Source organism: Hyla sarda, chromosome 7 (genome assembly GCF_029499605.1).
Source record: "Hyla sarda isolate aHylSar1 chromosome 7, aHylSar1.hap1, whole genome shotgun sequence".
Taxonomy (NCBI): domain Eukaryota; kingdom Metazoa; phylum Chordata; class Amphibia; order Anura; family Hylidae; genus Hyla; species Hyla sarda.
Window position 1 is genome coordinate 103,845,773 of NC_079195.1, and position 26,181 is coordinate 103,871,953.

Consider the following 26,181-nt stretch of genomic DNA (forward strand, 5'->3'; position numbering starts at 1 on the left):
AGGTCAGGGAGCAAAGGATCAGATACACGGCAAGGCAACTCTCAGAAATGCTTTCTCTCAGGTTCAAGGCAACAAAAATCCGGCAGGGAAGTGTGGAAGGAGGAGGAATTTATCAATGAGCCTCAGCTGTACTACACTAATGGGCACACTGGCCCTTTAAATCTTAAAGCTCTGCCGCACGCGCCCTAGGGGACAGGGAAACGCATGCCAGAGCAGAGAGGAAGAGGCGGGGGGGCAGGAGAAGCACCCAGTGAATGACAGACTGGGATTCACATGCAGGCGCATCCCGCAATGCAAATCTCAGCCCCGCCAGCAGCAGCTGGTAACAGGACCATGCGCTCCCTCTCCTTTGCTCTCGCCCTCCTTTTACGACTCAGAAAACTCCTGAGAAGGTCACGGTCCAGGATATTCTCCTTAGGCTCCCAAGATCTCTCCTCAAGACCGTAACCCTCCCAGACCAGAAAAAATTGTTTACCTTTCACAGTTTTAGTGGCAAGAATCTCTTTAATGTTGTAGACATCAGAAGAGCTGGAGACAGGTGCGGGGACAAGATTCTTTTGAGAAAACCGGTTTATGACAAGAGGAGAGAGACGTGGAAGGAATTGGGAATACGCAACGTAGCAGGTAGACAGAGTTTGTAGGAGACAGGATTAATTTTTTTGTAGAATCTGGAAGGGACCAAGGTAGCAAGGACCGAGCTTGTAACAGGGTATCTTAAAGTGGATGTACTTGGATGAAAGCCAACCCATGTCACCAGGAGAGAAGGACGGAGGAGGTCTTCAACTTTTATTAGCTTGCGCCTTCATGCGTGAAGAAGCCTGGGATAACGACTGTCGGGTCTGTTGCCAGATGGTGGAGAAGTCACAGACCAGCTCATAAACAGCAGGCACACTGGAGGAAACTGGGAGAGGAAGAGGAGAACGGAGAGGGAGTCCGTAGACAACAAAAAAGGGAGACGACCTTGTGGATTCGGAATCCTTATGTTTATATGAGAATTCAGCCCAAGGGAGAAGGTCATCTTGGCGAGCTGAAATAAAATGCTGAAGAAAAGTCTCAAGGATTTAATTAACCCTCTCCACCTGACCATTGGACTGAGGGTGGTAGGCTGAGGAGAAGTCCAGATTGATGTCCAGTCGGTTACAAAGGGCTCGCAAGAACTTAGAGACAAACTACACACCATGATCCAAAACGATATGCTGAGGAAAACCATGTAAACGAAAGACATGCATCAAGAAGTACTTCGCTAGCTGTGGAGCAGAAAGAAGACCTGGTAGAGGAATGAAATGAGCCATCTTGGAAAACCGATCTACAACGACCCAAATGACAGTGTTATTATGAGATGGTGGAAAATCGATGATGAAATCCATGGCGATATGGGACCAGGGAGTCTCCGGAATGGGTAAAGGCTGTAAGAGTCCTGCAGGTCTCTGTCGAGGAGTTTTGTCACGGGCACAAGTTTCACAGGAACGAACAAAATCAGAAACATTATGTTCAAGATGGGGCCACCAGTAGTGCCAGGAGATTAGAAGTAGAGTCTTGCATATTCCAGGATGTCCTGCTGTCAAGGAAGATGACCCCATTTTAGTACATTGCATCTCAATCTGGCGGGCACAAAGGATTTTCCGTGAGGAACTTGCTGAATTACGTCAGAAGCGGCAGGAATCAAACGGTCAAGAGGAATAATATGCCTAGGCGTGGAGTCCAAACCAATGACATCAGAGGACATGGAGAGAGCATCTGCTCTGATGTTCTTGTCTGCTGGACGGAAGTGGATGAAGAAGTTGAACCTAGAAAAGAACAGTGACCACCTTGCCTGGCGGGGGTTCAAATGCTGAGCAGACTGAAGGTATAGAAGATTCTTATGGTCGGAGTAGATGCTGACCGGATGAGAAGAACCTTCCAATAAATGTTGCCATTCCTCCAATGTTAACTTGATAACGAGGAGTTCATGAGTAATTCCTCTCAGCAGGAGAGAAGGTCATGGAGAAGAACCCACAAGTTACAGTCTTGCCCTTGGCATTTTTCTGAGTAAGAACGGCACCCGCTCCAATAGATGAGGCATCAACCTCCAAAGCAAAGGGCCTCTCTGGATCAGGTCTTGTAAGCACGGGAGCAGAGGCAAATGCAGACTTTAAACGGGAAAAGTCTCTTGAGGCCAAGACTTAGGTTTAGAAGCCTTCTTAGTGAGAGCCACAATAGGAGCAACCAAAGACGAAAAATGTGGGATAAATTGACGATAATAGTTAGCGAATCCCAGAAAGCGTTGAATAGCATGTAGGCCCAAAGGATGAGGCCAATCCAACACTGCAGACACTTTATCTGGATCCATCTGCAGGCCCTGATAAGAGACAATGTAGCCAAGAAACAGAAGACTAGACTTCTCGAACAGACATTTCTCCAGTTTGGCGTAGAGATGATTCTTCCGTAGTCGCTGAAGAACCAGACGAACATGAGTACGGTGCTCCTCTAAGTTAGAAGAGAAGATGTCATCTAGGTATACGACAACACAGGTGTAGAGAAGATCACGGAAGATATAATTGACAAACTCTTGAAAAACGGCTGGAGCATTGCAGAGAACAAAAGGCATTACAAGATACTCAAAATGTCCGCCACGTGTATTGAAGGCCGTTTTCCATTCATCTCCCCTGCTGATACGAATGAGGTTATACGCACCGCGTAAGTCTGACTTGGAGAAAACCTTGGCACCACGTAGACAGTCAAAAAGTTCTGAGATAAGAGGAAGAGGGTTACGGTTTTTGACCGTGATTTTGTTAAGTCCCCTGTAGTCAATGCAAGGACGGAGTGAGCCATCCTTCTTCCCTACAAAGAAGAAACCATCTCCAGCAGGAGAAGAGGACTTATGGATAAATCCATTTTGGAGATTCTCCTGGATATACTCAGCCATGGCTTTGGTCTCAGGAACTGATAGAGGGTATATCCTTCCACGAGGAGGAGTGGTACCAGGCAGAAGATCTCTAGGGAAGTCATAAGGGCGATGTGGAGGCAGAGACTTGCCTTGCCGGTTTCTTGCAGAATACATCAGAGAAATCTTGGTAAGGTAGCGGCAGGCCAGGTAAAGGAGGAGGACGAGAAACAACTTTAAACTGAACTGGTTGGGGGCAAAGATTTTGACAGGATTGTCCCTAGCAAATAATTTCTCCAGTTCTCCAATCCAGTTGCGGAGAATGGCGTTGCAGCCATGGAAGGCCAAGAAGAATCTCTGAAGTACAGTGTGGCAGAACATAGAATTCAATCATTTCTTTATGCAAAACTCACACTTGCATGACGAGAGATTCTGTACGGAAGTGAACCATACAGTCTAGATTTTGTCCATTAACAGAGGAGATGAACAAGGGCTTGGCAAGCCGAGTAAGAGGAAGATGATACTTGTGGACCAAAGAAGCATCAATAAAGTCACCTGCTGATCCAGAAGCGTGGAGAGGTAGTATTCACACCCAGGGATGCCTCTCCCACAAGCCCTAGGTGTGAGCGTTTTCCCAGACGCTGTAGGCAAGCTGTACAGTCCTTGAGGAAGTGCTCTGGGCTAGCACAATACAAGCACAAATTCTCACTGCATTGTTGTGACCTCTCCTGTTGCGTAAGAGGAGAACGATCCACTTGCATAGCCTCTTTGGCAAGAGGCGCATTAAACTGAAGAGGTGGATGTTGAAACATGGGTGCCAGACGAGGATATCCCCGTGTTCAGTCAGATTCCCTCTCTAAGCGCAGTTCCGCCTGTCTTTCAGCAAAACGCACATCAATGCGTGGATAAGTTCAGTCAAAGAAGATGGAGGATCACGTGCTGTGAGAGCATCTTTAATCCTGCTTGACAGTCCTTTTTTAAATGTGGCACAAAAGGCCTCATCATTCCATGCAAGTTCAGAGGCAAGAGTGCGGAATTTAACTGCTTAGTCACCAACGGAAGAATTCCCTTGACAGAGGTTCAGCAAAGCCGTCTCGGCAGAAGAGGCACGTGCGGGTTCCTCAAAGACACTGCGAAATTCTGCCAAAAAAGCCGACAAATTGGAGGATACCGAATCACCTTGATCCCAAAGGGGTGTAGCCCAAACCAGGGTTTTCCGGACAGTAGACTAATGACAAAGGCCACTTTTGCACATTCTGCCGGAAACTGTTCTGACATGAGCTCCAAGTGCATGGAGCACTGTGTAATGAAGCCTCTGCATGACTTGGTATCCCCATCATACTTAGAAGGTAAATGCAGACGTAGCTGGGAGCCAGAAGACACTGCAGGAACTGGTGGTGGGAGTGGGCCAGGTTGTGGTACTTGCTGCTGTTGTTGCTGCAAGGCCAATAGCTGTTGTAACATAGCAGACAGTTGGGTAAGTTGCTGCGCCTGTCACACCAAATGCTGACTGACGTACTACAATGGAGGGAAGATCCGCAACTTCAGGCAGGGGTACCTCAGCGGGATCCATGGCCGGATCTTACTGTAACACTCACGTTTCAGAAGACAGGAACACCAGTGGATGTGGATCCGCTGGACCTGTGTGGCAGATGACTCGGACCTTAGCAGGGAGCGGAGTCTAAGGTGCTGCTGGTTTTCACCAGAGCCCGCCGCAAAGCGGGATGGACTTGCTGCGACAAGCGGCACCCAGGTCACTACTCACTACACACTACATGTGGGAGGAGGAGTAATGTATCAATTAGCCACAGGTGTACTACACTAATGGGTGCACTGGTCCTTTAAATCTTAAAGCTTCGGTGCAGGGACAGAGAAGAAACGCACGCCGGAGCAGAGAGGCAGAGGCGGGGGGCAGGAGAAATACCCGGTGAATGACGGACTGGGATTTGCAATGCGAATCTCAGCCCCGCCAGCAGCAGGTAACGGGACCAAGCACTCACGGCGAATGTGTGCGGCCGGAGCGCATAACATAACACTACTCCTCTCTATGGAATGATCTCTGCATCAGTCACAGATTATGCTTACTAACCAGCCCCATAGAAAAAATAGGGCTGCCATGAGAATTTTTAGGGGCCCCTCACACAGCTCAAGGCCTGGGGGAATAAAGTGGCACAGGGTATAAAGAGGGGATTAAATGGTACAGGGGGTTGATAAGGGATGATTAAACTGCACTGAGAGATTCTACTCTAATATTGCTTCTTATAGTGTTTTTTTTAGGTCATTTCAGTATTCAGTCATTTAGTAAGATTTTTGAGCCTTTTTTCTCAATAGGGGACATCTCTCAATAGCGGACAATAACGGAGTGTCCGCTATTGGGATATTCTACTGTAGTAGGCAATGCCCCCAGTAAGTAGTGCCCCAAGGTAGCTAATGCCACCACTAGATAGTAGGTAATGCCCCCAGTTGATAGTGCCCCCCAGGTAGGTAAAGCCCCTAGTAGGTAGCACCCTCAGTAGGTAGTCAGTAGGTAGTGCCTCCAGTAGTTGGTGCTCTATATTGGTAATACTCCCAGTAGATAGTTCCCGGAGGTATGTCCTGCCCCCAGTAGTGCCTCCAGGTAGGTAATGCCTCCAGGTAGGTAGTTCCCCAGTGGATAGTGCCCCCACGTAGGTAGTGCCCCCACTTACCTTTCTGCCGATCCTGTGCTGAGACAGGGTTCTCAGAATCCTCTGGAGCAGTGCAGGACTTCTCTGGCAAGCCATGTGATGAAATCACGTCATCACGCGGCCTGCAGCGTAAGCCTACGCAACTGTACATACATTAACGACCACGGACATATATTTACGTCCGTGGCCGGCTCCCGCGATATAATAAGCGCTCCCTCTCATCTGAGCATTGTAGTTCACCCGCAGAGCACTTTACATCCACATATATGGTATGTTCTTACTCAGAAAAAATGGGGTTACAAATTTTGGGGGGCTTTTTTCCTATTCTCCCTAGTGAAAATGAAAAATGTAGACTAACACCAGCATTTTAGTGAAAAATTTTTTTTTTCATTTTCACATCCAACTTTAACGAAAATTTGTCAAACACTTGTGCAGTGTTAAGGCTCACTATACCCCTTGTTACATTCCGTGAGGGGTTTAGTTTCCAAAATGGGGTCACATGTGGGTATTTATTATTTTGCGTTTATGTCAGAACCGCTGTAAATCAGCCACCCCTGTGCAAATCACCAATTTAGACCTCAAATGTACATGGCACGCACTCACTTCTGAGCCATGTTGTGCGCCCGCAGAACACTTTACGCCCACATATGGGGTAGTTCTGTACTCAGTAAATTGCGTTACAAATTTTGGGGGTCTGTTTTTTCCTTTTACCGCTTGTGAAAATTAAATGTATGGGGCAACACCAGCATGTTAGTGTAAGCATTTTTTTTTTTACACTAGCATGCTGGTGTAGACCCCAACTTTACCTTTTCATAAGGGGTAAAAGGAGAAAAAGCCCCCCAAAATCTGTAACGCAATTTCTCCCGAGTACGGAAATACCCCATATGTTGCCCTAAACTGTTTCCTTGGACTATGACAGGGTTCCGAAGCAAAAGAGCACCATGCGCATTTGAGGCCTAAATTAGGGATTTGAATCCGCCGCAAAAATACCCTACGGCAGTGTTTCCCAAACAGGGTGTCTCCAGCTGTTGCAAAACTCCCAGCATGCCTTCACAGTTAGTGGCTGTCCGGCAATACTGTGAGTTGTTGTTGTTTTTCAACAGCTGGAGGCTCCGTTTTGGAAACAGTGCCGTACAAGATGTTTTTTTTTTAATCGGGTGGGGGGGGGGGGGACTGTGTAGGGGTATGTAGTGTTTTACTTTTTTTTTGTAGTATAGTGTTTTTAGGGTACAGTCACACGGGCGGAGGTTTACAGTGAGTTTCTCACTTGGAGTTTGAGCTGTGGCGGAAAATTTGCCGCATCTCAAACTTGCAGCAGAACTCGGTTAAACAGCCCGTGTGAATGTACCCTGTACATTCACATGGGGGGGGGGTGAACCTCCAGCTGTTGCAAAACCACAACTCCCAGCATGCACTGACAGACCATACATGCTGGGAGTTGTAGTTATGCAACAGCTGGAGGCACATTGGTTGCTATTGGTTTGTTACTTAACTCAGTGTTTTGCAACCAGTGTGCCTCCAGCTGTTGCAAAGCTACAACTCTCAGCATGTACAGTCTCTCAGTGCATGCTGGGAGTTGTATTTTTGAAACAGCTGGAGGCACACTGGTTGCAAAACACTGAGTTAGGTAACAAACTCGGTTTCACAACTAATGTGTCTCCAGCTGTTGCAAAACTGCAACAATCCGCATGCACTGACAGTCGAAGGACATGCTGAGAGTTGTAGTTATGCAACAGCTGGAGGCACACTGCTTCAACTCCCAGCATGCCTTTTGGTAGTCTGTGAATGCTGGGAGTTGTAGTTATGCAACAGCTGGATGCACAGTTTTTCATAGAAAAGATGTGCCTCCAGCATGCACACACTACCAAAGGGCATGCTGGGAGTTGTAGTTGGAACTCCAGCTGTTGCAAAACTACAACTCCCAGCATGCCCTTTGGCTGTGCATGCTGCGAGTTGTTGCCAAGCAAGAGCAGGAGGTGAACAGGCCTTACCTCCTGCTGTATCCTGCCGCCGGGACCGCCGCCGCAACTGATCCTGAGGGGACCCCCGTCGGACCAGGGCAAGGTAGGAGACCCCCGCCAGCACCATTCGCCGCCATCATCACCGTCCCAATCGCCGCCCAGCCAGGGTCATGATTGGTCGGTCGTTCCGACCGATCAATCACGTGATCGTGAGGCAGCACCCGTGCCACCTCACTCCTGCTGGGCTAAGGGTGAGTCCCATTCACCCTTTTTTTCCGGGTCACCAGAGACTCGATTGACCTGGAATAGCCACAAATCGCCGGTCTGAATTGACCAGCAATTGCCAATATGGGGAGACCTCAGGACCCCCCGGGCGATATGCCGGAATGCCTGCTGAATGATATCAGCAGGCATCCCGGTCTGGTTCCTACCCGGCAAGCGGCAGGGGCCGGAAGAACGCAGGGCGTCCCCATACGCCCTGAGTCCTTAAGGACTCGGAAACGGGGGCGTATGGATACACTCTGCGTCCTTAAGGGGCTAAGGGTATGTTCACACTACGTAATTCCCGCGGAATTCCGCAAACAGAATTACACACTGAGAACATAGACATCAGTGTGAATGGGTTTCCGCGAGACCCGTTCACACTGCGGAATTTCAGCGACGGACAATTCAGCCGCTGAAATTGTTCGGCGCAAAGAAAGAACATGTTTATTCTTTGTGCGGAAGTCCACAAACACTGCATAGCCGCCATGCGGTCCTCAGCAGCGGCCGCCAGAATGGAATCTTCGCTCGTGGAATTCTGCAAGCGGAGATTCCGTTCACAGTCCGTAGTGTGAACATATCCTTAAAGTTCTGCACACGGAATTATGTGTGAACACATAACCGGGAACAGATATGTAGTGTGGACCTAGACTAGGCAATGTTCACATGTTACAGTTAATTAGCAGCACCATCACCAATTTCCGCACGTATAATTTGCATAATCGTAAAACGCATAGTTTTCGGTGATTCACTGCACAAACGCTTGCGGTAATTAGGTAATATACCGCTAGTTAGCCGCAACGTGTGAACACAGCATTCTCCATGATCACACTACATTCCCGAACTCAGCGTGTGCAGGTGCTCCGTCTAACGGTCCTCCCCTCCGCTGAGCGCTTGGTACGGTCTCCATCTATAAATAAGCGTGCCCACAGTCAGCCCCACCCCCTGGACGCGGTAGCTGTCAGGCTTGAGGAGCTCGCGCAGCAGTAATGGCTTCTTGGAGGTTTCTCCAGCTTTTCCGTCGCTCTGTTCCCCTGGCTGCGGCTTATCCCAGGACCGTGTACCTGAGCAGACCATGCGTTAGAGCAATGAGCGCTGGGGGTGGGTATGACGGGAGTAGTGGACGCTGACACTGTTGGGTCGTGAGTATGGTAACTTTTCTTCCAGTATATAGGTGCGGTGGTGGCCGCTGTGTGGTGAAGGACACCTGTCGGCGTAGTGGACATGACTTTGTAGCAGTGGAGTTCTGTGCTGGACTCTGGAGGATCGCCCCTCCCCTCAGCACGTACTCTGTCTTCTCTCTCCAATCCGTGCGGCTCTGAGCAGGTGACACCCAGCGCCTTATAGGACTAGTGACCTTGTGCACAAGTGGTTGGCATCCGCGCTCGTGTTATACCGGGGGGGAACAGTTCTTCCCATGATATCACTGGGGTTTGTGTTTGCTGACTCTAGGTATATGGTTATATACAGTTTGTTCAATGTTAGGCTCCTTTCACACTACAGTATCAAGCGGGGTTCACATCATGTTTTCTAAAGAAAAACGTATGGCAAAAAAAACGGATGGAACCTTATGGGAAAAAGTAAGCAGTACACGTTTTTAAACTGTATTCTGTTTTTAAAAGTGCATACATTTCCATCCGTTAGTATAAAAATAAAACACTTTTTTTTATTTTGTCCATTTTTTAATGGGAGGGGTCTTGGGTGGGGACTTTAGGATGCAGATGTGCAAAGTAAAAACGTATACGGTTTCCTGTTTTGAACTGTATACATGTGCGTTTCCCATTGACGTCCATGTTAAATAAAGTATGTGGTTTCAGTACGGTTTTAAACGCACATGTATACAGTTCCTTACTGGAAACTGTTTACGGTTTTTACTTTGCACATGCGCATTTGAATCCTAAAGTCCCCACCCAACACCCCTCCCATTAAAAATGGACAAAATTATCAAAAACGTATGATTTTTTTTTTTTTTTTTTTATAAAAACGGACAGAACTGTATGCACTTTTAAAAACAGGATACAGTTTAACTCCTTGAGGAGGGAGCCCATTATAACCCTAGGGACGGGAGCATTTTTTGCAATTCTGACCACTGTCACTTTAACCCCTTAAGGACTCAGGGTTTTTCCGTTTTTGCACTTTCGTTTTTTCCTCCTTACCTTTTAAAAATCATAACCCTTTCAATTTTCCACCTAAAAATCCATATTATGGCTTATTTTTTGCGTCGCCAATTCTACTTTGCAGTGACATTAGTCATTTTACCCAAAAATGCACGGCGAAACGGAAAAAAAAATCATTGTGTGACAAAATCGAAAAAAAAACGCCATTTTGTAACTTTTGGGGGCTTTCGTTTCTACGCAGTGCATATTTCGGTAAAAATTACACCTTATCTTTATTCTGTAGGTCCATACGGTTAAAATGATACCCTACTTATATAGGTTTGATTTTGTCGCACTTCTGGAAAAAATCATAACTACATGCAGGAAAATTTATACGTTTAAAAATGTCATCTTCCGACCCCTATAACTTTTTTATTTTTCCACGTACGGGGCGGTATGAGGACTCATTTTTTGCGCCGTGATCTGAAGTTTTTATCGGTATGATTTTTGTTTTGATCGGACTTTTTGATCACTTTTTATTCATTTTTTAATGATATAAAAAGTGACCAAAATACGCTTTTTTGGACTTTGGAATTTTTTTGCGCGTACGCCATTGACCGTACGGCTTAATTAATGATATATTTTTATAGTTCGGACATTTACGCACGCGGCGATACCACATATGTTTATTTTTTATTTTTTTTACACTGTTTTATTTTTTTTATGGGAAAAGGGGGGTGATTCAAACTTTTATTAGGGAAGGGGTTAAATGACCTTTATTAACACTTTTTTTTTACATTTTTTTTGCAGTGTTATAGGTCCCATAGGGACCTATAACACTGCACACACTGATCTCTAATGCTGATCACTGGCGTGCATTAACACGCCTGTGATCAGCATTATCGGCGCTTGACTGCTCCTGCCTGGATCTCAGGCACGGAGCAGTCATTCGTCGATCGGACACCGGGGAGGCAGGTAAGAGCCCTCCCGGTGTCCGATCAGCTGTTCGGGACGCCGCGATTTCACCGCGGCGGTCCCGAACAGCCCGACTGAGCAGCCGGGTCACTTTCACTTTCACTTTAGAAGCGGCGGTCAGCTTTGACCGCCGCTTCTAAAGGGTTAATACCGCACATCGCCGCGATCGGCGATGTGTGGTATTAGCCGCGGGTCCCGGCCGTTGATTAGCGCCGGGACCGACGCGATATGATGCGGGATCGCGGCGCGATCCCGCTTCATATCGCGGGAGCCGGCGCAGGACGTAAATATACGTCCTGCGTCGTTAAGGGGTTAAGCATTAATAACTCTGGGATGCTTTTACTTTTCATTCTGATTCCGAGATTGTTTTTTTCGTGACATATTCTACTTTATGGTAGTGGTAAATTTTTGTCGATACTTGCATCATTTCTTGGTGAAAATTTCCAAAATTTGATGAAAAAATTTTAAATTTAGCATTTTTCTAACTTTGAAGCTCTCTGCTTGTAAGGAAATTAGACATTCCAAATAAATGATATATTGATTCACATATACAATATGTCTACTTTGTTTGCATCATACAGTTGACATGTTTTTACTTTTGGAAGACATCAGAGGGCTTCAAAGTTCAACAGCAATTTTCCAATTTGTCACAAAATTTTCTAAATCAGAATTTTTCAGGAACCAGTTCAGTTTTGAAGTGGATTTGAAGGGTCTTCATATTAGAAATACCCGATAAATGACCCCATTATAAAAACTGCACCCCTCAAAGTATTCAAAATGACATTCAGTAAGTGTGTTAACCCTTTAGGTGTTTCACAGGAATAGCAGCAAAGTGAAGGAGAAAATTCAAAATCTTCATTTTTTACACTGGCATGTTCTTGTAGACCCAGTTTTCGAATTTTTACAAGGGGTAATGGGAGAAAAAGCCTCCCAAAATTTGTAACCCAATTTTTCTTGAGGAAGGAAATACCTCATATGCGTATGTAAAGTGTTCGGTGGGCGCAATAGAGTGCTCAGAAGCGAAGGAGCGACAATGGGATTTTGGAGAGTGAGTTTTTCTGAAATGGTTTTTGGGGGACATGTCACATTTAGGAAGCCTCTATGGTGCCTGAACAGCAAAAAATAAATCACATGGCATACTATTTTGGAAACTACACCCCTCAAGGCACGTAACAAGGGGTCCAGTGAGCCTTAACACCACACAGGTGATTGACGAACTTTCGTTAAAGTGGGACGTGAAAACGAAAAATTAGATTTTTAACACTGAAATGCTGGTGTTACCCAAAACTTTTCATTTTCACAAGGAGTAATAGGAGAAAATGTCCCACAAAATTTGTAACCCCATTTCTCTCGAGTAAGGAAATACCCCATATGTGTATGTAAAGTGCTCTGTGGGTGCACTAGAGGGCTCAGACGGTAAGGAGCAACATTGGGCTTTTGGAGAGTGAATTTTGCTGAAATGGTTTTTGGGGGCGTGTTGCATTTAGGAAGCCCCCATGATGCCAGTAAAACATTAGTAAAACAGTAAAAAACAAACACATGGCATACTATTTTGGAAACTACACCCCTCACAGAATTTATTAAGGGGTGCAGTGAGCATTTATACCCCACTGGCATTTGACAGATCTTTGGAACAGTGGGCTGTGCAAATGAAAAATTACACTGTACCCCTTAGTTTCCAAAATGGGGTCACATGTGGAGGGGGTCCACTGTTCTGGCACCATGGGGGCTTTGTAAACACACATAGCCTTCAATTCCAGTCTAATTCTCTCTCAAAAAGCCCAATGGCGCTACTTCTCTTCTGAGCATTGTAGTTCACCCGCAGAGCACTTTACTTCCACATATGGGGTATTTATATACTCAGAAGAAATGGGGTTACAAATTTTGGGGGGCTTTTTTCCTATTACCCCTTGTGAAAATGAGAAATTTGGGGTAACTCCAGCATTTCAGAGAAAGAATACAAATTTTAAATTTTCATGTCTAACTTTAATGAAAATTTGTCAAAGACCTGAAGGGTGTTAAGGCTCACTATACCCCTCACTCACTATACGTTTCCAAAATGGGGTCACATTTGGGTGTGTTTTTTTTTGTTTTTTTTTCGTTCATGTCAGAACCGCTGTAACCGATCAGCCACCCCTGTGCAAATCACCAATTTAGGCCTCAAATGTACATGGCGCTTCTCTCACTACTCTCCATGTAGTTCATCCGCAGAGCATTTTACGTACACATATGGACTATTTCCGTACTCAGGAGAAATTGTTAAAAATTTTGGGGGTCATTTTCTTCTTTTACCTCTTCTGAAATTGAAAAGTGCAGGGCAACACCACCATGTTAGTGTAAACATTTTTTATTTTTTTTACACTAACATGCTGGTGTAGCCCCCAACTTTACCTTTTCATTAGGGGTAAAAGGAGAAAAATTGCCCTAAAATTTGTAGTGCAATTTCTACAGAGTACGGAAATACCCCATATGGGGCCCTAAACTGTTGCCTTGAAATACGACAGGGCTCTGAAGTGAGAGCACCATGTGCATATGAGGCCTAAATAAGGAATTTGTAATAGGGGCGGACCCGTTTACCTACAGTTAAACCCTACAGCAGTGTTTCTCAAACAGGGTGCCTCCAACTGTTGAGAGACTCCCAGCCTGCCAGAACAGTCTATGGCTGTCCGGCAATACTGGGAGTTGTGGTTTTGCAACTTGTAGAAGGAAACCCACTGTAAACCCGCCCGTGTGAATGTACCCTGTACATTCACATGGGGGGGTGCCCCAAACCTTCAGCTGTGGCAAAATGACAACTCCCAGAATGCACTGACAGACCATACATGCTGGGAGTTGTAGTTTTACAACAGCTGTAGGCACACTGGTGGGGAACCACTGAGTTAGAAAACACTCTAGCTCAGTGATTCCAACCAATGTGTCTCCAGCTGTTGCAAAACCACTCCCAGCATGTACGGTCTGTCAGTGCATTCTCGGAGTTGTAGTGCCACAGCTGGAGGCACACGGGTTGGAATCACTGAGTTAGGAAACAGACTCTAGCTCAGTGTTTCCCAACCAGTGTGCCTACAGCTGTTGCAAAGCTACAATTCCCAGCATGGCCAAACAGTCAGGGATGCTGGGTGTGTAGTTCTGCTATATCTGGCCCTTCAGATGTTGCAGAACTACAACTCCCAGCATGCCTGGACAGTCTGGGCATGCTAGGAGTTGTAGTTATGCAACAACTGGGGAAGAACAGTTTGGAGACCACTAAGTAGTGGTCTCCAAACTGTAGCCCTCCAGATGTTGCAAAACTACAACTCCAAGCATGCCCAGACTGTCCAGGCATGCTGGGAGTTGTAGTTCTGCAACATATGAAGGGCCAGATATTGCTACTACATGCCCAGATATTGATACTACATGCCCAGCATCCCTGACTTTCTGGGCATGCTGGGAATTGTAGTTTTGCAACATCTGGAGGGCTACAGTTTAGAGACCACCATATAGTGGTCTCCAAACTGTGCCACTTCAGATGTTGAAAAACTACAACTTCCAGCATGCCCAGACAGTCAGTGCATGCTGAAAGTTGTATTTTTGCAACATCGGGAGGACCATAGTTTAGAGACCACTACACAGTGGTCTCCAAACTGCGACCCTCCAGATTTTGCAAAACTACAACTCCCAGCATGCCCAGACAGCCTTTGTGGGCATGCTGGGAGTTGTAGTTTTGCAGCTTTTAGAAGGCCACAGAGAAGATCACTTACCGCGATCTTCATTGCAGCCTTCGCCGCCGCACTTTCCGGCTGCCGATGCTCCGGGATGCCGACTCCGCCGATCCGGGTAAGTCTGGCCATGCTCCCCCCTCGCCGCTCTGCCCAGACTTCCGATCGGTGGGCAGAGCGGGGGAAATGAACTCTAACCCCCCTCCTGCCATTGGTGGTCAGCCTGACCGACCAATGGCAGGGGTTAGGAGGGGGTGGCAACACTGCCACCTTGCTCCTATCCTTTAGGATGATCGAAGCTGTCTGACAGCTCTGATCATTCTTATTTTCCGGGTGACCCGATTAGCCCAGATCGCGGGCCAATCGCTGGTTTGAATTGACAAATGATTTGCCGCGATCGCTGAAATGGGGTCTCAGGACCCACCTAGGCATTGCCACGGGATGCCTGCTGATGGAGATCAGCAGTCATCCCGGTTCGATCACCGCCCAGCAAGCGGCGGTGATCGGAAATGCAGAGGGCGTATGGATACGCCCTCCGTTCCCAAGGAGTTAAAAACGCATACGGTTTACTTTTTCCCATACTGTTCCATCCGTTTTTTTGCCATACGGTTTTCTTTAGAAAAACGGATTGAAAACAGTATGGTAAAAACGTGATGTGAACCCAGCCTCATCCTGTAAAAACCTCTGTTATTACTCCCGGCAAAAAGTCCTGAAAACAGGCATAAAAAAATCCCATTCATGTGGTTCACACCACGTTTTTGCAATACAGTTCTGGTATCAGGTTTTTGATAAAAACGGATTCCTCAAAACCTGGTTCACATCACGTTTTCTCCCATACGGGAGCGCATACGGCAGGGGGTAGCTGAAACCTCGATCTCCCGTATGCCTTTCTATGGAATTAATTTCAATGAGCTGGCTGTAGTGAAACATTCGGTCCGGTCGGCTCATTTGTGCGCCGTATGCGCTTTTTCCCCGGACTTAAAATTGTGGTCAATTGTGGTTGTAAAAGCACATGCTGGGAGTTGTAGATTTGCAACAGCTGGAGGCACCTGGTTGGGAAACACTGGTCTATAGAAATGCTAGTGTAATACATAATGATGCACTTTCCATGATCACTGTTACCCCCCTAATAGGGGTAGGAAAGGCAAACTGCAATCTTTTTTCTGTTGCATTTCTCTTGCTGAAATGTCTACTGTTTTTGTTTTCAGGTATCCCCTCAGATGAGGAACAAGCTACGGGCCTGGAAAAAAAAATCCTGAGTGCCTTAAAGAAGGGAGAGGTATGCTAGTGCCATGCTGTTGTCTGCATCGGATCGCTTTCACGCCTGTGTGATATGGATGGGTCTTTCTGTTAGTGTACCTGTCATTAACAAACTTTTTATATAATGTAGATAATACCATTATATGTATGTTTGTAATATATATTGGATAAAAAATGCGTATAGTTTTGTCCCTGCAGTAAGGCTCTATGAAACGCCCCTGGCTCACACAGCAGGATGACTGACAATTTGGAAACCTGTACAGAGCCCTGCTTGTCCCGCCCTCACCTTCTGTATTTGGTCTCCACAGAGGCACACAGGCAATAGCTGCAGGAACATCCTTTTTTCATCCAAAAGTATACTTATTTTTTAATGTATATTATAAATATACATATATTATCTACATTATAAAGAAAAAATTGACAGGTACACTTTTTAAAGGGGTACTCTAGTGGAAAAAACATTTTTTTTTTTTTTAAATCAACTGGTGCCAGAAAGTTAAACAGATTTGTAAATTACTTATATTTAAAAATCTTAATCCTTCCAGTACTTATCAGCTGCTGTATGCTCCACTGGAAGTTGTATTTCTTTCTGGAGTTCTTTTCAGTCTGACCACAGTGCTCTCTGCTGACACCTCTGTCTGTATGAGGAACTGTCCAGAGCAGGAGATGTTTGCTATGGGGATTTGCTTGTACTCTGGACAGTTCCTGACCTGGACAGAGGTGTCAGCAGAGAGCACTGTGGCTAGACTAGAAAGAACTACACAACTTCCTGTGGAGCAAACAGCAGCTAAACAAGGATTAAAGGGTAGCTCCCACCATCCCTTTTTTTCCCTCTGTCCCTGCCTATTTCCCATCTATCCCTAACCTCCTCCCTGCCTAATTTTTTTTTTTTTTACTATATAAAAAATGCAGTTTTGTCTGCCTGGTAGCGTGCTCTCTACCAGGCAGACTTCCCCAGTAGGCACCACGTCACTGATGCCTGCTGGGGGGGACTTCCGCCCTTAGTTCATCTGCACAGGGTGCCTCCAGCTGTTTCACCACTACAACTCCCAGCTTGCACTGACATCTATTGGCTGTCAGGGCATGCTCGGAGTTGTAGTGGGGAAAAACTGGAGGCACCCTGTGTTAAAAACAATACATGGCCGCGGCGCAACCCGTACCCCGCTACCCCTCCCCTGAACCCCGCTAATCCCCCCCACCCCCCAGACATACCAGGACAGCAGCGACGGGATGCCGGGGGGTGGGGCCGGCGTGCAAGGCCAGGGAGCAGGGGAGCCAATGTGCACTGCTTCTGTTCTCAGCGCTTGCTCCCGCCTGTTTGATTGACAGGCGGGAGCGAGCACTGCAGTGAGTGAATTCCGACTCATTACCAGGCTTCAATGAGTCGAAATTTACTAGTGACGTCACTGCCGTATGCATTCGGCCACTAGGAGGGCGACCCCTAGTTGCCGAATTTAAAATCACTTTTTTTTTTATTAAAGTATGTTACTTAAGTACTGCAACATAGGGATCGACCGATTATCGGTATGGCCGATATTATCGGCCGATAATCACGATTTTGGGCATTATCGGTATCGGCAATTACCTTGCCGATAAGCCGATAATGCCCCCACCGCACCGCGACCGCCCCCCGACCCGCCGCACCGCGGAATATCGGTATGTTATCGGCTATCGGCCCTAACCTCCACCGATTATCGGTATCGGCCCTAAAAAAAACGATATCGGTCGATCCCTACTACAACATATCAATTTTTTTATTTCATGACAGTGCCAATTTAAGATTTTTAAATAGAAGTAATTTACAAATCTGTTTAACTTTCTGGCACCAGTCATTTAAAAACAGTTTTCCACGGGAGTACCCCTTTAACCTCTTAAGGGCGTAGGGCGTACCTGTACCCCCTATGCCCGGTCCTGGTGTTTAAAACGGGGTCACACCAGGTCGGTCCCGGCTGCTATTCATAACCGGGACCCTTGGCTAACAGCACGCAGCACAGATCGTTGTGCCGCGCGCTATTAACCCTTCAGACCCAGGGACCCAGTTGACCGCCGTGTCTGAAAGTGAAAGTAAACGCTTCCCGGCAGCTCAGTCGGGCTGATCAGGACATTGTGATGTCGCGATCAGCTATGACGTGAGTGGAGACCCCCTTACCTGTCTCCGCCACATCCGATCGGGGTTTGATTGCTCCAAGCCTGAGCTACAGGCTTGAGCAATCGAGCCCCTATCTCGCTGATCCATGCAAAGCTATGGCTTTGCAGGGATCGGCATAAGTGTGTGCAGTGTTATAGGTCCCTATGGGAGCTATAGTACTGCAAAAAAAGTGAAAAAAAAGTTAACAAAGATCATTTAACCCCTTCCCTAATAAAAATTTGAATCACCCCCCTTTTCCCATAAAAAAAACTGTGTAAATAAACATGTGGTATCGCCGCGTGCGGAAATGTCCGAACTATAAAAATATATCGTTAAATCGCACTGTCAATGGCGTACGCGCAAAAAAATTCCAAAGTCCAAAATAGCATATTTTTGGTCACTTTTTATATCATGAAAAAATGAATAGAAAGCGATCAAAAAGTCAGATCAGTACAAAAATGGTACCGATAAAAACCGGCCCGTACGCAGAAAAATAAGTTATAGGGGTTAGAAGATAATTTTTAACATATATACATTTTTCTGCATGTAGTTATGATTTTTTTTCCGAAGTACGACAATATCCAACCTATATAAGTAGGGGGGTGCAATTTTAACCGTATGGATTACGAGTGGACAGCGTTTTTCAGCTTTTGCGTTTTCGTTTTTTCTTCCTTGCCGTTCAAGAATCATAACCCTTTCAGTTTTCTACCAAAAATCCATATAATCGCTTATTTTTTGCGCACCAATTTTACTTTGCAGTGACATTAGTCATTTTACCAAAAAATCCACGGCGAAATGGGAAAAAAAATCGGGCTTACGATTCTATGCAGTGCATTTTTTGATAAAAAGGACACCTTATAATTATTCTGTAGGTCCATACTGTTAAAATAATACCCTACTTATATAGGTTTGATTATGTCGCACTTCTGGAAAAAATCATAACTACATGCAGGAAAATTTATAAGTTTAAAAATGTCCTCTTCTGACCCCTATAACTTTTCTATTTTTCCACTTACAGGGCAGTTTCAGGGCTCATTTTTGCGCCGTGATCTGAAGTTTTTATCGGTACCATTTTTGTTTTGATCTGACTTTTTGATTGGTTTTTATTCATTTTTTTTAATGGTATAAAAAGTGACCAAAAATACAGAATTTTGGACTTTGGAATATTTTTACTTGTACGCCATTGACCATGCGGTTTAATTAACAATATATTTTTATAGTTCAGACATTTTACACATGTGGCGATACCACGTTTTTGTTAACTTTTTTTTTTTTTATGGGAAAAGGGGGGGGGTTCAAACTTTTATTAGGGAAGGGGTTAAATCACATTTATTAACACTTTATTTTATTTTTTTCACTTTTTTTTTTTTTTTTATGCAATGTTATAGCTCCCATCGGGGGCTATAACACTGCACACACTGATCTTACACTGATCACTGGCATGTATTAACACGCCATTGATCAGGGTTATCAGCACTTGACTGCTCCTGCCTGGATCTCAGGCACTGAGCAGTCATTCGCCGATCGGACAAAGAGGAGGCAGGTAGGGATCCTCTTAGTGTCCTGTAAGCTGTTTGGGACACGGTGATTTCATCACAGCGGTCTTGAACAGCCCGACTAAGCTGCCAAGGATACTTTCAGTTTTACGTCAGACGCATCGGTCAACATTGAACGCTGTGTCTGGTTAATACAGGGCATCACCGCGATCGGTGATGTCCTTTATTAGCCGCGGGTCCCGCCTGTTGATGGACGCCGGGACCGACCCGGTATTACAAAGGTCAGAAATCTTGCTTGTTTGTAGGTGACCAAATACTTATTTTCCATCATAATTTGCTAATAAATTCTTTAAAAATAAGACCATGTGATTTTATAGAATTTTTTTCTCATCTCTGTTTAGGTATGATGAAAATTATAGGCCTCTCATCTTAAGTGGGAGAACTTGCACAATAAGCTGACTAAATTTTACTTTTGTATAATACTAGCGGAGTACCCGGCGTTGCCCGGTTTTTCCTTCCTAATCCATGTTGGGTAGGAAAATAAACAAAGGAGGAAGCTTTTGACTTCATAACCTGTCCTCATATTATTGCGAGGATTAGAAGAAAAAGATTCACTACATCAGAGACAGGGATAGGGGTTCAGGAACCACTTGGGATCCACTTTTATTGAGATTACGTGTTTCGAGGGCAGCCCCTCTTCTTCAGATCAGGGGAAGAGGGGGCTCCCCTCAAAACGCGTAATCTCAATAAAAGTGGATCTCAAGTGGTTCCTGAACCCCTATCCCAGTCTCTGATGTGGTGAGTCAGCAGCGCCGGTTTAATGGTCTTTTTCTCCTAATCCTCGCATCTCCAGCGACCTGCAGCACAGCAGCTGATCTCCCATTCTGTGTGTTGGGTGATACGCCTTTTTTCTTTTATATCAAGGTGAGTGGCCATCGGAAGGGAGCTTTATATTGCCCCAGCTGCTATAACTCATACCTACCTTTGTTTCCACTGGGTAATACACGAGGCACCCTTTTTTTTTCTATTTTATCACAAGCTCATATATTAGCGCCCTGTCCCGGGCGTACCAGGTATTGAAATATCTCCAGCCATACGGAAGTTATGTGAGAACATACATTTCTCATTGATTTGCTTGGAACTTTAAACAAAAACCCTGACCCTCACAAATGGGGGTAGTTAAGGGTTAAATTAACTATCCTTGATTTTTAAGTGGACATATAAGTAACATGTGACAAAGTATTATCGAAATATCTCAAGCCATTGGGAAGTTATGCAGTAACATATATTTCCCATAGACTTGTATGGGACTTTAAACATAAACCCCACCCCTGGCAAATATGTTTGTTGTTGACATATAAGTAACATGTGTGCCAAGTTTCATGTTAATCTTTAGCCGTTTGAAAGTTTTTGTGGAACATACACATATACATACACACGTTGAGATATATATATATTTTTTTTTTACATTATTAATGTATTCCCCTTTTAAGCTATGACTCCCACTTAATCTGTGCTTTGTCATTTTAGGATCCTTACAACATTCGCAAGCCAAAGTCCTATGCTGGAACCAAAGATAATCCACACATTGTACCATCAGTCAACAAACAGAGAATTGTGGGCTGCATATGTAAGTTTCTGTTCTACACACTCCTTTTTATTAAGCTTAATTACATAAGTGAACAATATTTGCTGGGAACACAAAAATGGAGGTTCAGATACTGTGTTGCTTCCGCATATTGGTGATTTCCATCTGTTCAATAGATATTGGCTGGTCCTAAGCCAAGGGGACACCAGGGATCTTACATTTATCACCTATTCACAGGAGAAGTTAACACATCTCATAAGGAAGACCATTTAGAGCTAGAGATATAGGAGGTGAAGTTTTTACCCAGCTCCCACGTCATCAGGACATGACGTCCTGATGATGCGGGAGCTGGGTAAACAATTCAGCGCATGCGCCCTGAAGACAGAGCGCTGCGCTCAGGGGGCGTTTGACTCCACGTCACTAGGGCGACGATTAGCACAAGATGAATATGAAACAAGGGGAATCCAAAGTAAGACTGCCGGGGACCCACCTGCAAGAGCACAACACAGGAGGTTGTCAGACACTTTAGAGGACGCTAACTCGGCAAAAACAAAACCCGTTAGACTCCTGTTCACCCACACTATAATCCAGTGGTGCCAGAATTTGCGCCAGACTTTGAAAAAACCTGACTAAACATTTTACTAAGAAAACCTGAAAAGGGGGTGTGGTCAACAAAAAGGGAGTGTTCCCGACATTTTCACAAAAACCCAACATATTTACTAAGGTTTCCACAGAAAATGTAGTGGATTTCAGCTGAGGAAAACCCTACAGATCAGAGCATGTGTAAAAAAAAGCTAAATGTAGGGAAACCTTAGTAAATACTGTAGAAAATGTAGGGAATTAATACCCACAAAGAAACCTACACAACACTGTATTGGGTTTAGTGTGGGTGAACTTGCTGAGAGTTTTCCTTTAATGTATCGGCCGAATGCCATTTCCACTGGGATTTTACGAAGAGGCTACGGCCTTTTAATAATTTAACAGGTGTTGCTTTGCCAGTACAGTGACACTTACACCAACCCCGTGCTGAGCAGATATATATTTTTTACAGCTAAAAAGCAGGTGTACATGTTTAATCATCCCCACATACTTTTCTGCAACTTGCAGTAACTTTTTTATCCCTCAGTCTGTATTTCTTTCACTGTAGACGTAAAACGAAGTTTGTCCTGCCGCATAAAGGCTGTGCGTAGCCCTAGCCTAAAAAAGTTTAAACTATATTATAGCTTACTTAGTTGTATAGACGGTTTACTAGTTGCCTTTGTTGATGATTGACAAGACAGCAATGCCAAGATATAGACTAGATTTGATTAGTTTGCAGAGAGGGGTGGGGTTGGATATCATTTATTTGACCTGGGTTAGTAACTAAGGAATTATACTTTTTTCTTTTTAACATGCAGGAAAAATATTTATCATGTCAAACACCCCTTTAGACGCTGTCCAACATATTAGATGACTGTCTGGTTGTCTAGAACAAACGCTGTTGCTGAAACCATACAGATCTTTGTAGCTAGTAACACAACTTTCATCAGTTTCTGAGATGTCAATTTACATATCAGCACGTACTATAGTAAGGAATTAAGTGAGAAACAATAAGGCATTTCTTCTAGTGCTGCACTTGCCCAGTATTACATTCTCTTAGCTGATGTCTACCTTTAAATTCTTAGAAGGCAGACAATTCAAAGGGTTCAGAAAATGCTTCAAACTCTTACTTGTTTTCAATTTAGCATACAAAACTTATCTGCACGGATGCAGCGAGTACTTTGCATACAGCCATACGTTTACGGTGTAGCTATGCTGTCCTTGCTACATAGCAGGTTTGCTCTGGCTGCTATCAGTAGCTGGGGACTTGCCGATATTTTACTTTATGTTGGCATCATAAAATGGACATATTTTTACTTTTTGAAACCATTAGAGGGCTTCAAAGTAGAGCAGCAATTTTCAAAATTTTCATGAAAATTGCTAAATCTGAAGGGACAGATGTTACAGAACTACAACTCCCAGCATGCCTGGGCAGTCTAGGCATGCTGAGGGTTGTAGTTTGGCAACATCTGGAGGGCTACTGTTTGGGCACCACTGTAATAGTGGTCTCCAAACTATGACCCTCCAGATGTTGCAAAACTACAACTCCCAGCATGCCCAGACAGCCTTTGGCTGGGCATGCTGGGAGTTGCAGTTTGGCAACCACTAGGAAGGCAGCAGTTACGATCGCTTTACTGCCACCTTCCCTGATGCTCCACTCCGTCGCCTCCCTACCTGCGCCGCTGATGCCACCGATGATTGCCGGTCACCACCGCATCTTCTTCACAGGTACCGGCCACCATCTTCTCCCCCCGTTCTGCCCAACATCCAGGGGTGGGCAGAGCGGGGGGAGGGGGTTTCCATGGCAACCCCCCTGTCTTCAACTGCCATTGGTCAGTACTCATTGCTGACTAATGGCAGGGGATAGGAGGGGGTGGCACCACTGAAACCTCGCTCCTATCCCTTAGGATGATCCAGGCGGTCACTGACAGCTCCGATCATCCCTATTTTTCGGGCAATCAGGTCACCAGAGACCTGATCAGCCGGAATAGCAGAAAATTGCATGTCTGAATTGACATGCGATTTCCTGCGATCGCTGACATGGGGAGGGTCTCAGGATCCCCCCTCGGTGATATGCCGGGATGCCTACTGAATGAGGCATCCCGGCTAGCGGCAGGGACCGGAATTCCCATGGGCGTATCCATACGTCCTTAAGGACTCAGGATGCAGGGCGCCCTGCGTTCTGAACAGGTTAAAAGTTGAACAATAATCTATGAAAACATGGGTGTCTTTTTAATCATATTGACCTACAGAATAAAAATCACATGTCAGTTGTATCATAAAGTGCACTACGTAAAAATGCTCTCTTCAAAGTCACTTAAAGTGGCATGGAACACATTTACGCCCTGGTACATGAAGTCCCGGACGTCAAGGGTCTAAATTTACGTCCTGTGTCCTTTAACAGGTTAAAATAAAAGTTTTGCTTTGCAATGAGATCTTTCATTTTACAATAAAATGTACGGCAAAGTACAACTTGACCTGCTCAAAACAAGCCCAATGCAGGTCTGTGGATGGGGAAAAATGAGTGGTCTCTTAATAGGAGAGGAGGAAAAAAACAAACGCCAAAATAAAACTTGGCTTTGTCCTTAAGGGGTTAATGTCTGCACCTGCCACTAGAGTAGCTTATAGCCTATAAAAGTCTACAGTTCCTAATTAAATGCCATAATGTTTATTATGAGCCAAAGTCCATCTTTTCCTTCCAGCAGAGACTGTTAGCGACATGAATTATCCTATAAAGAGAAGTTGTCAGATGCAACTTAAAGGGGTATTCCCACATAAGGCATTTATTCACTATCCATTGATCATAACAATGGGGTCCCATGCAGTCCCCTTTGATTTGAATGGAACGCATTGCTCCTACACTTCTCTGTGGGCCATGTTACTGGCCCAATAATTTTACTTGAAACTAGAACATCCAGTGCGATGCTCTGAAATTCCACTGCAGCCTCAGATTGTTTTAAATGGGATTCTGCTGCACCATTCACACTGCAGAATTTCCCTTATTCTTTCTATGGAATCTGCTTAGAAAAACATAAAAGAATTTCAGTGCCTATTCCCCATGGAAAGACTGGACATTGGGGGGGTATTTATCAAAGGATTTGTGTTTTTTTTTTTATGTAACTTTGGTGCAATACTTTGGCGCAGTGTCTTTTTGCGCCAAAGTTTGGCACATCTTCTCCACTGTCATTTTTACAACTTTCTCAAAATCACACAGTTCTGTGTGTTCTTAACTTTAGTCAGTAATTCATCATTTGCGCCAATCAATCTTTGGCGCAATTTTGGTGCAAATCCCGTTTTTTTTTGGCGCAAATTCCCGCCAAGAAATTTTGCACATGGAAAACACACATAGCAATGTCAGAAAATGTAAAGGCATCAAAATACATTGAAACATTTTTTTTTTTTTGTGAAAGCAGCGACTCCTCCAGGGCCGCGCAATACTATCCTGCGACATAGTTGTCTCTGAGGAACCTTCACCCTCCGTTGAGCCAGCATTGGACATGGCCACACAGGTTCAGGAAAGGTAAGCACTAAAGCAGTGGTCTCCCACCTGCGGACCTCCAGATGTTGCAAAACTACAACTCCCAGCATGCTGGGAATTGTAGTTTTGCAACATCTAGAGGTCCGCAGGTTGAAGACCACTGCACTAAAGTAACAAAACAAAAACTACCCAAGTTGAAAATAAAATCCATTTCACATGGTGGCTGTAAAAGAAAATAACTCATGTCGCTTGCTGATATACTGCAGGAGGGACTCCGAAATGGCTGCTCTACAGGGTAAAATACGCGTCCTCTGTGGTGGTAAGTTCTGTGTAAAAGGCGCTGTGAACAGCTGATTTCAACATTTGAGCCAAAATTACTAACAACTTGCACCAAATGATAAATTTGGTGCATGTCCATGAAAACCAAAGTGAAAAAAGGGTAAAAAGAAACTGTCAGCAGGCAAAATTGATAAATACCCCCCATTGTGCAGTGTGAATAGGCCCTAAGGATCTGTTCAGATGTGTTTTTTTTTTTTGTTTGTTTCAGGCCTAATCTCTCAACATTTTATTTTTTATTTTTTTTTATAGGTGAAGAAGACAATTCTCAAGTTATTTGGTTCTGGGTTCATGATGGGCAGGTGAACCGCTGCCCACAATGTGGCTCTCACTACAAGCTTGTTCCCTATGAGCTTCCACACTGAAGAGGATGTGAATGGCCTGCACTTACCACATATAACTATACCAAAGATTGTTTTATTAAATACTTGACCTATTGATTGTCCTTTGTGAAAATCCAACACTAAAGCAAATAAAACAGAGCTACACTGTTATTCGCAAACCCCTTGAATTGGACCTACTTGTGCCTGTAGAAATTGTCTGCTTGGGTATTTAAAGGAGTTATCCAGGAAAAAAAACTTTTTTATATATCAACTAGTTTCAGAAAGTTAAACAGATTTGTAAATTACTTCGATTAAAAAAAAATCTTAATCCTTTCAGTACTTATGAGCTTCTGAATTTGAGTTGTTCTTTTCTGTCTAAGTGCTCTGACACCTGTCTCGAACTGTCCAGAGAAGAAGCAAATCTTTTAGGCTGGGTTCACACTACGTTTTTCAACTACGGTTCCCGCATAAGTTTT

At 44.8% G+C, this 26,181-nt stretch overlaps 1 protein-coding gene across 1 annotated transcript; it reads left to right on the forward strand.

The window, feature by feature from the left end:
• The first annotated feature begins 8,683 nt into the window (after positions 1 to 8,683).
• On the forward strand, positions 8,684 to 25,884 carry LOC130282235 (cytochrome c oxidase subunit 5B, mitochondrial-like). The gene is made up of 4 exons (XM_056530255.1): positions 8,684 to 8,852; positions 15,726 to 15,796; positions 20,932 to 21,031; positions 25,635 to 25,884. Exons 1-4 carry the CDS (start codon positions 8,741 to 8,743, stop codon positions 25,745 to 25,747), a joined length of 396 nt encoding a protein of 131 aa, XP_056386230.1. The 5' UTR covers positions 8,684 to 8,740; the 3' UTR covers positions 25,748 to 25,884.
• The last annotated feature ends 297 nt before the right edge of the window (positions 25,885 to 26,181 follow it).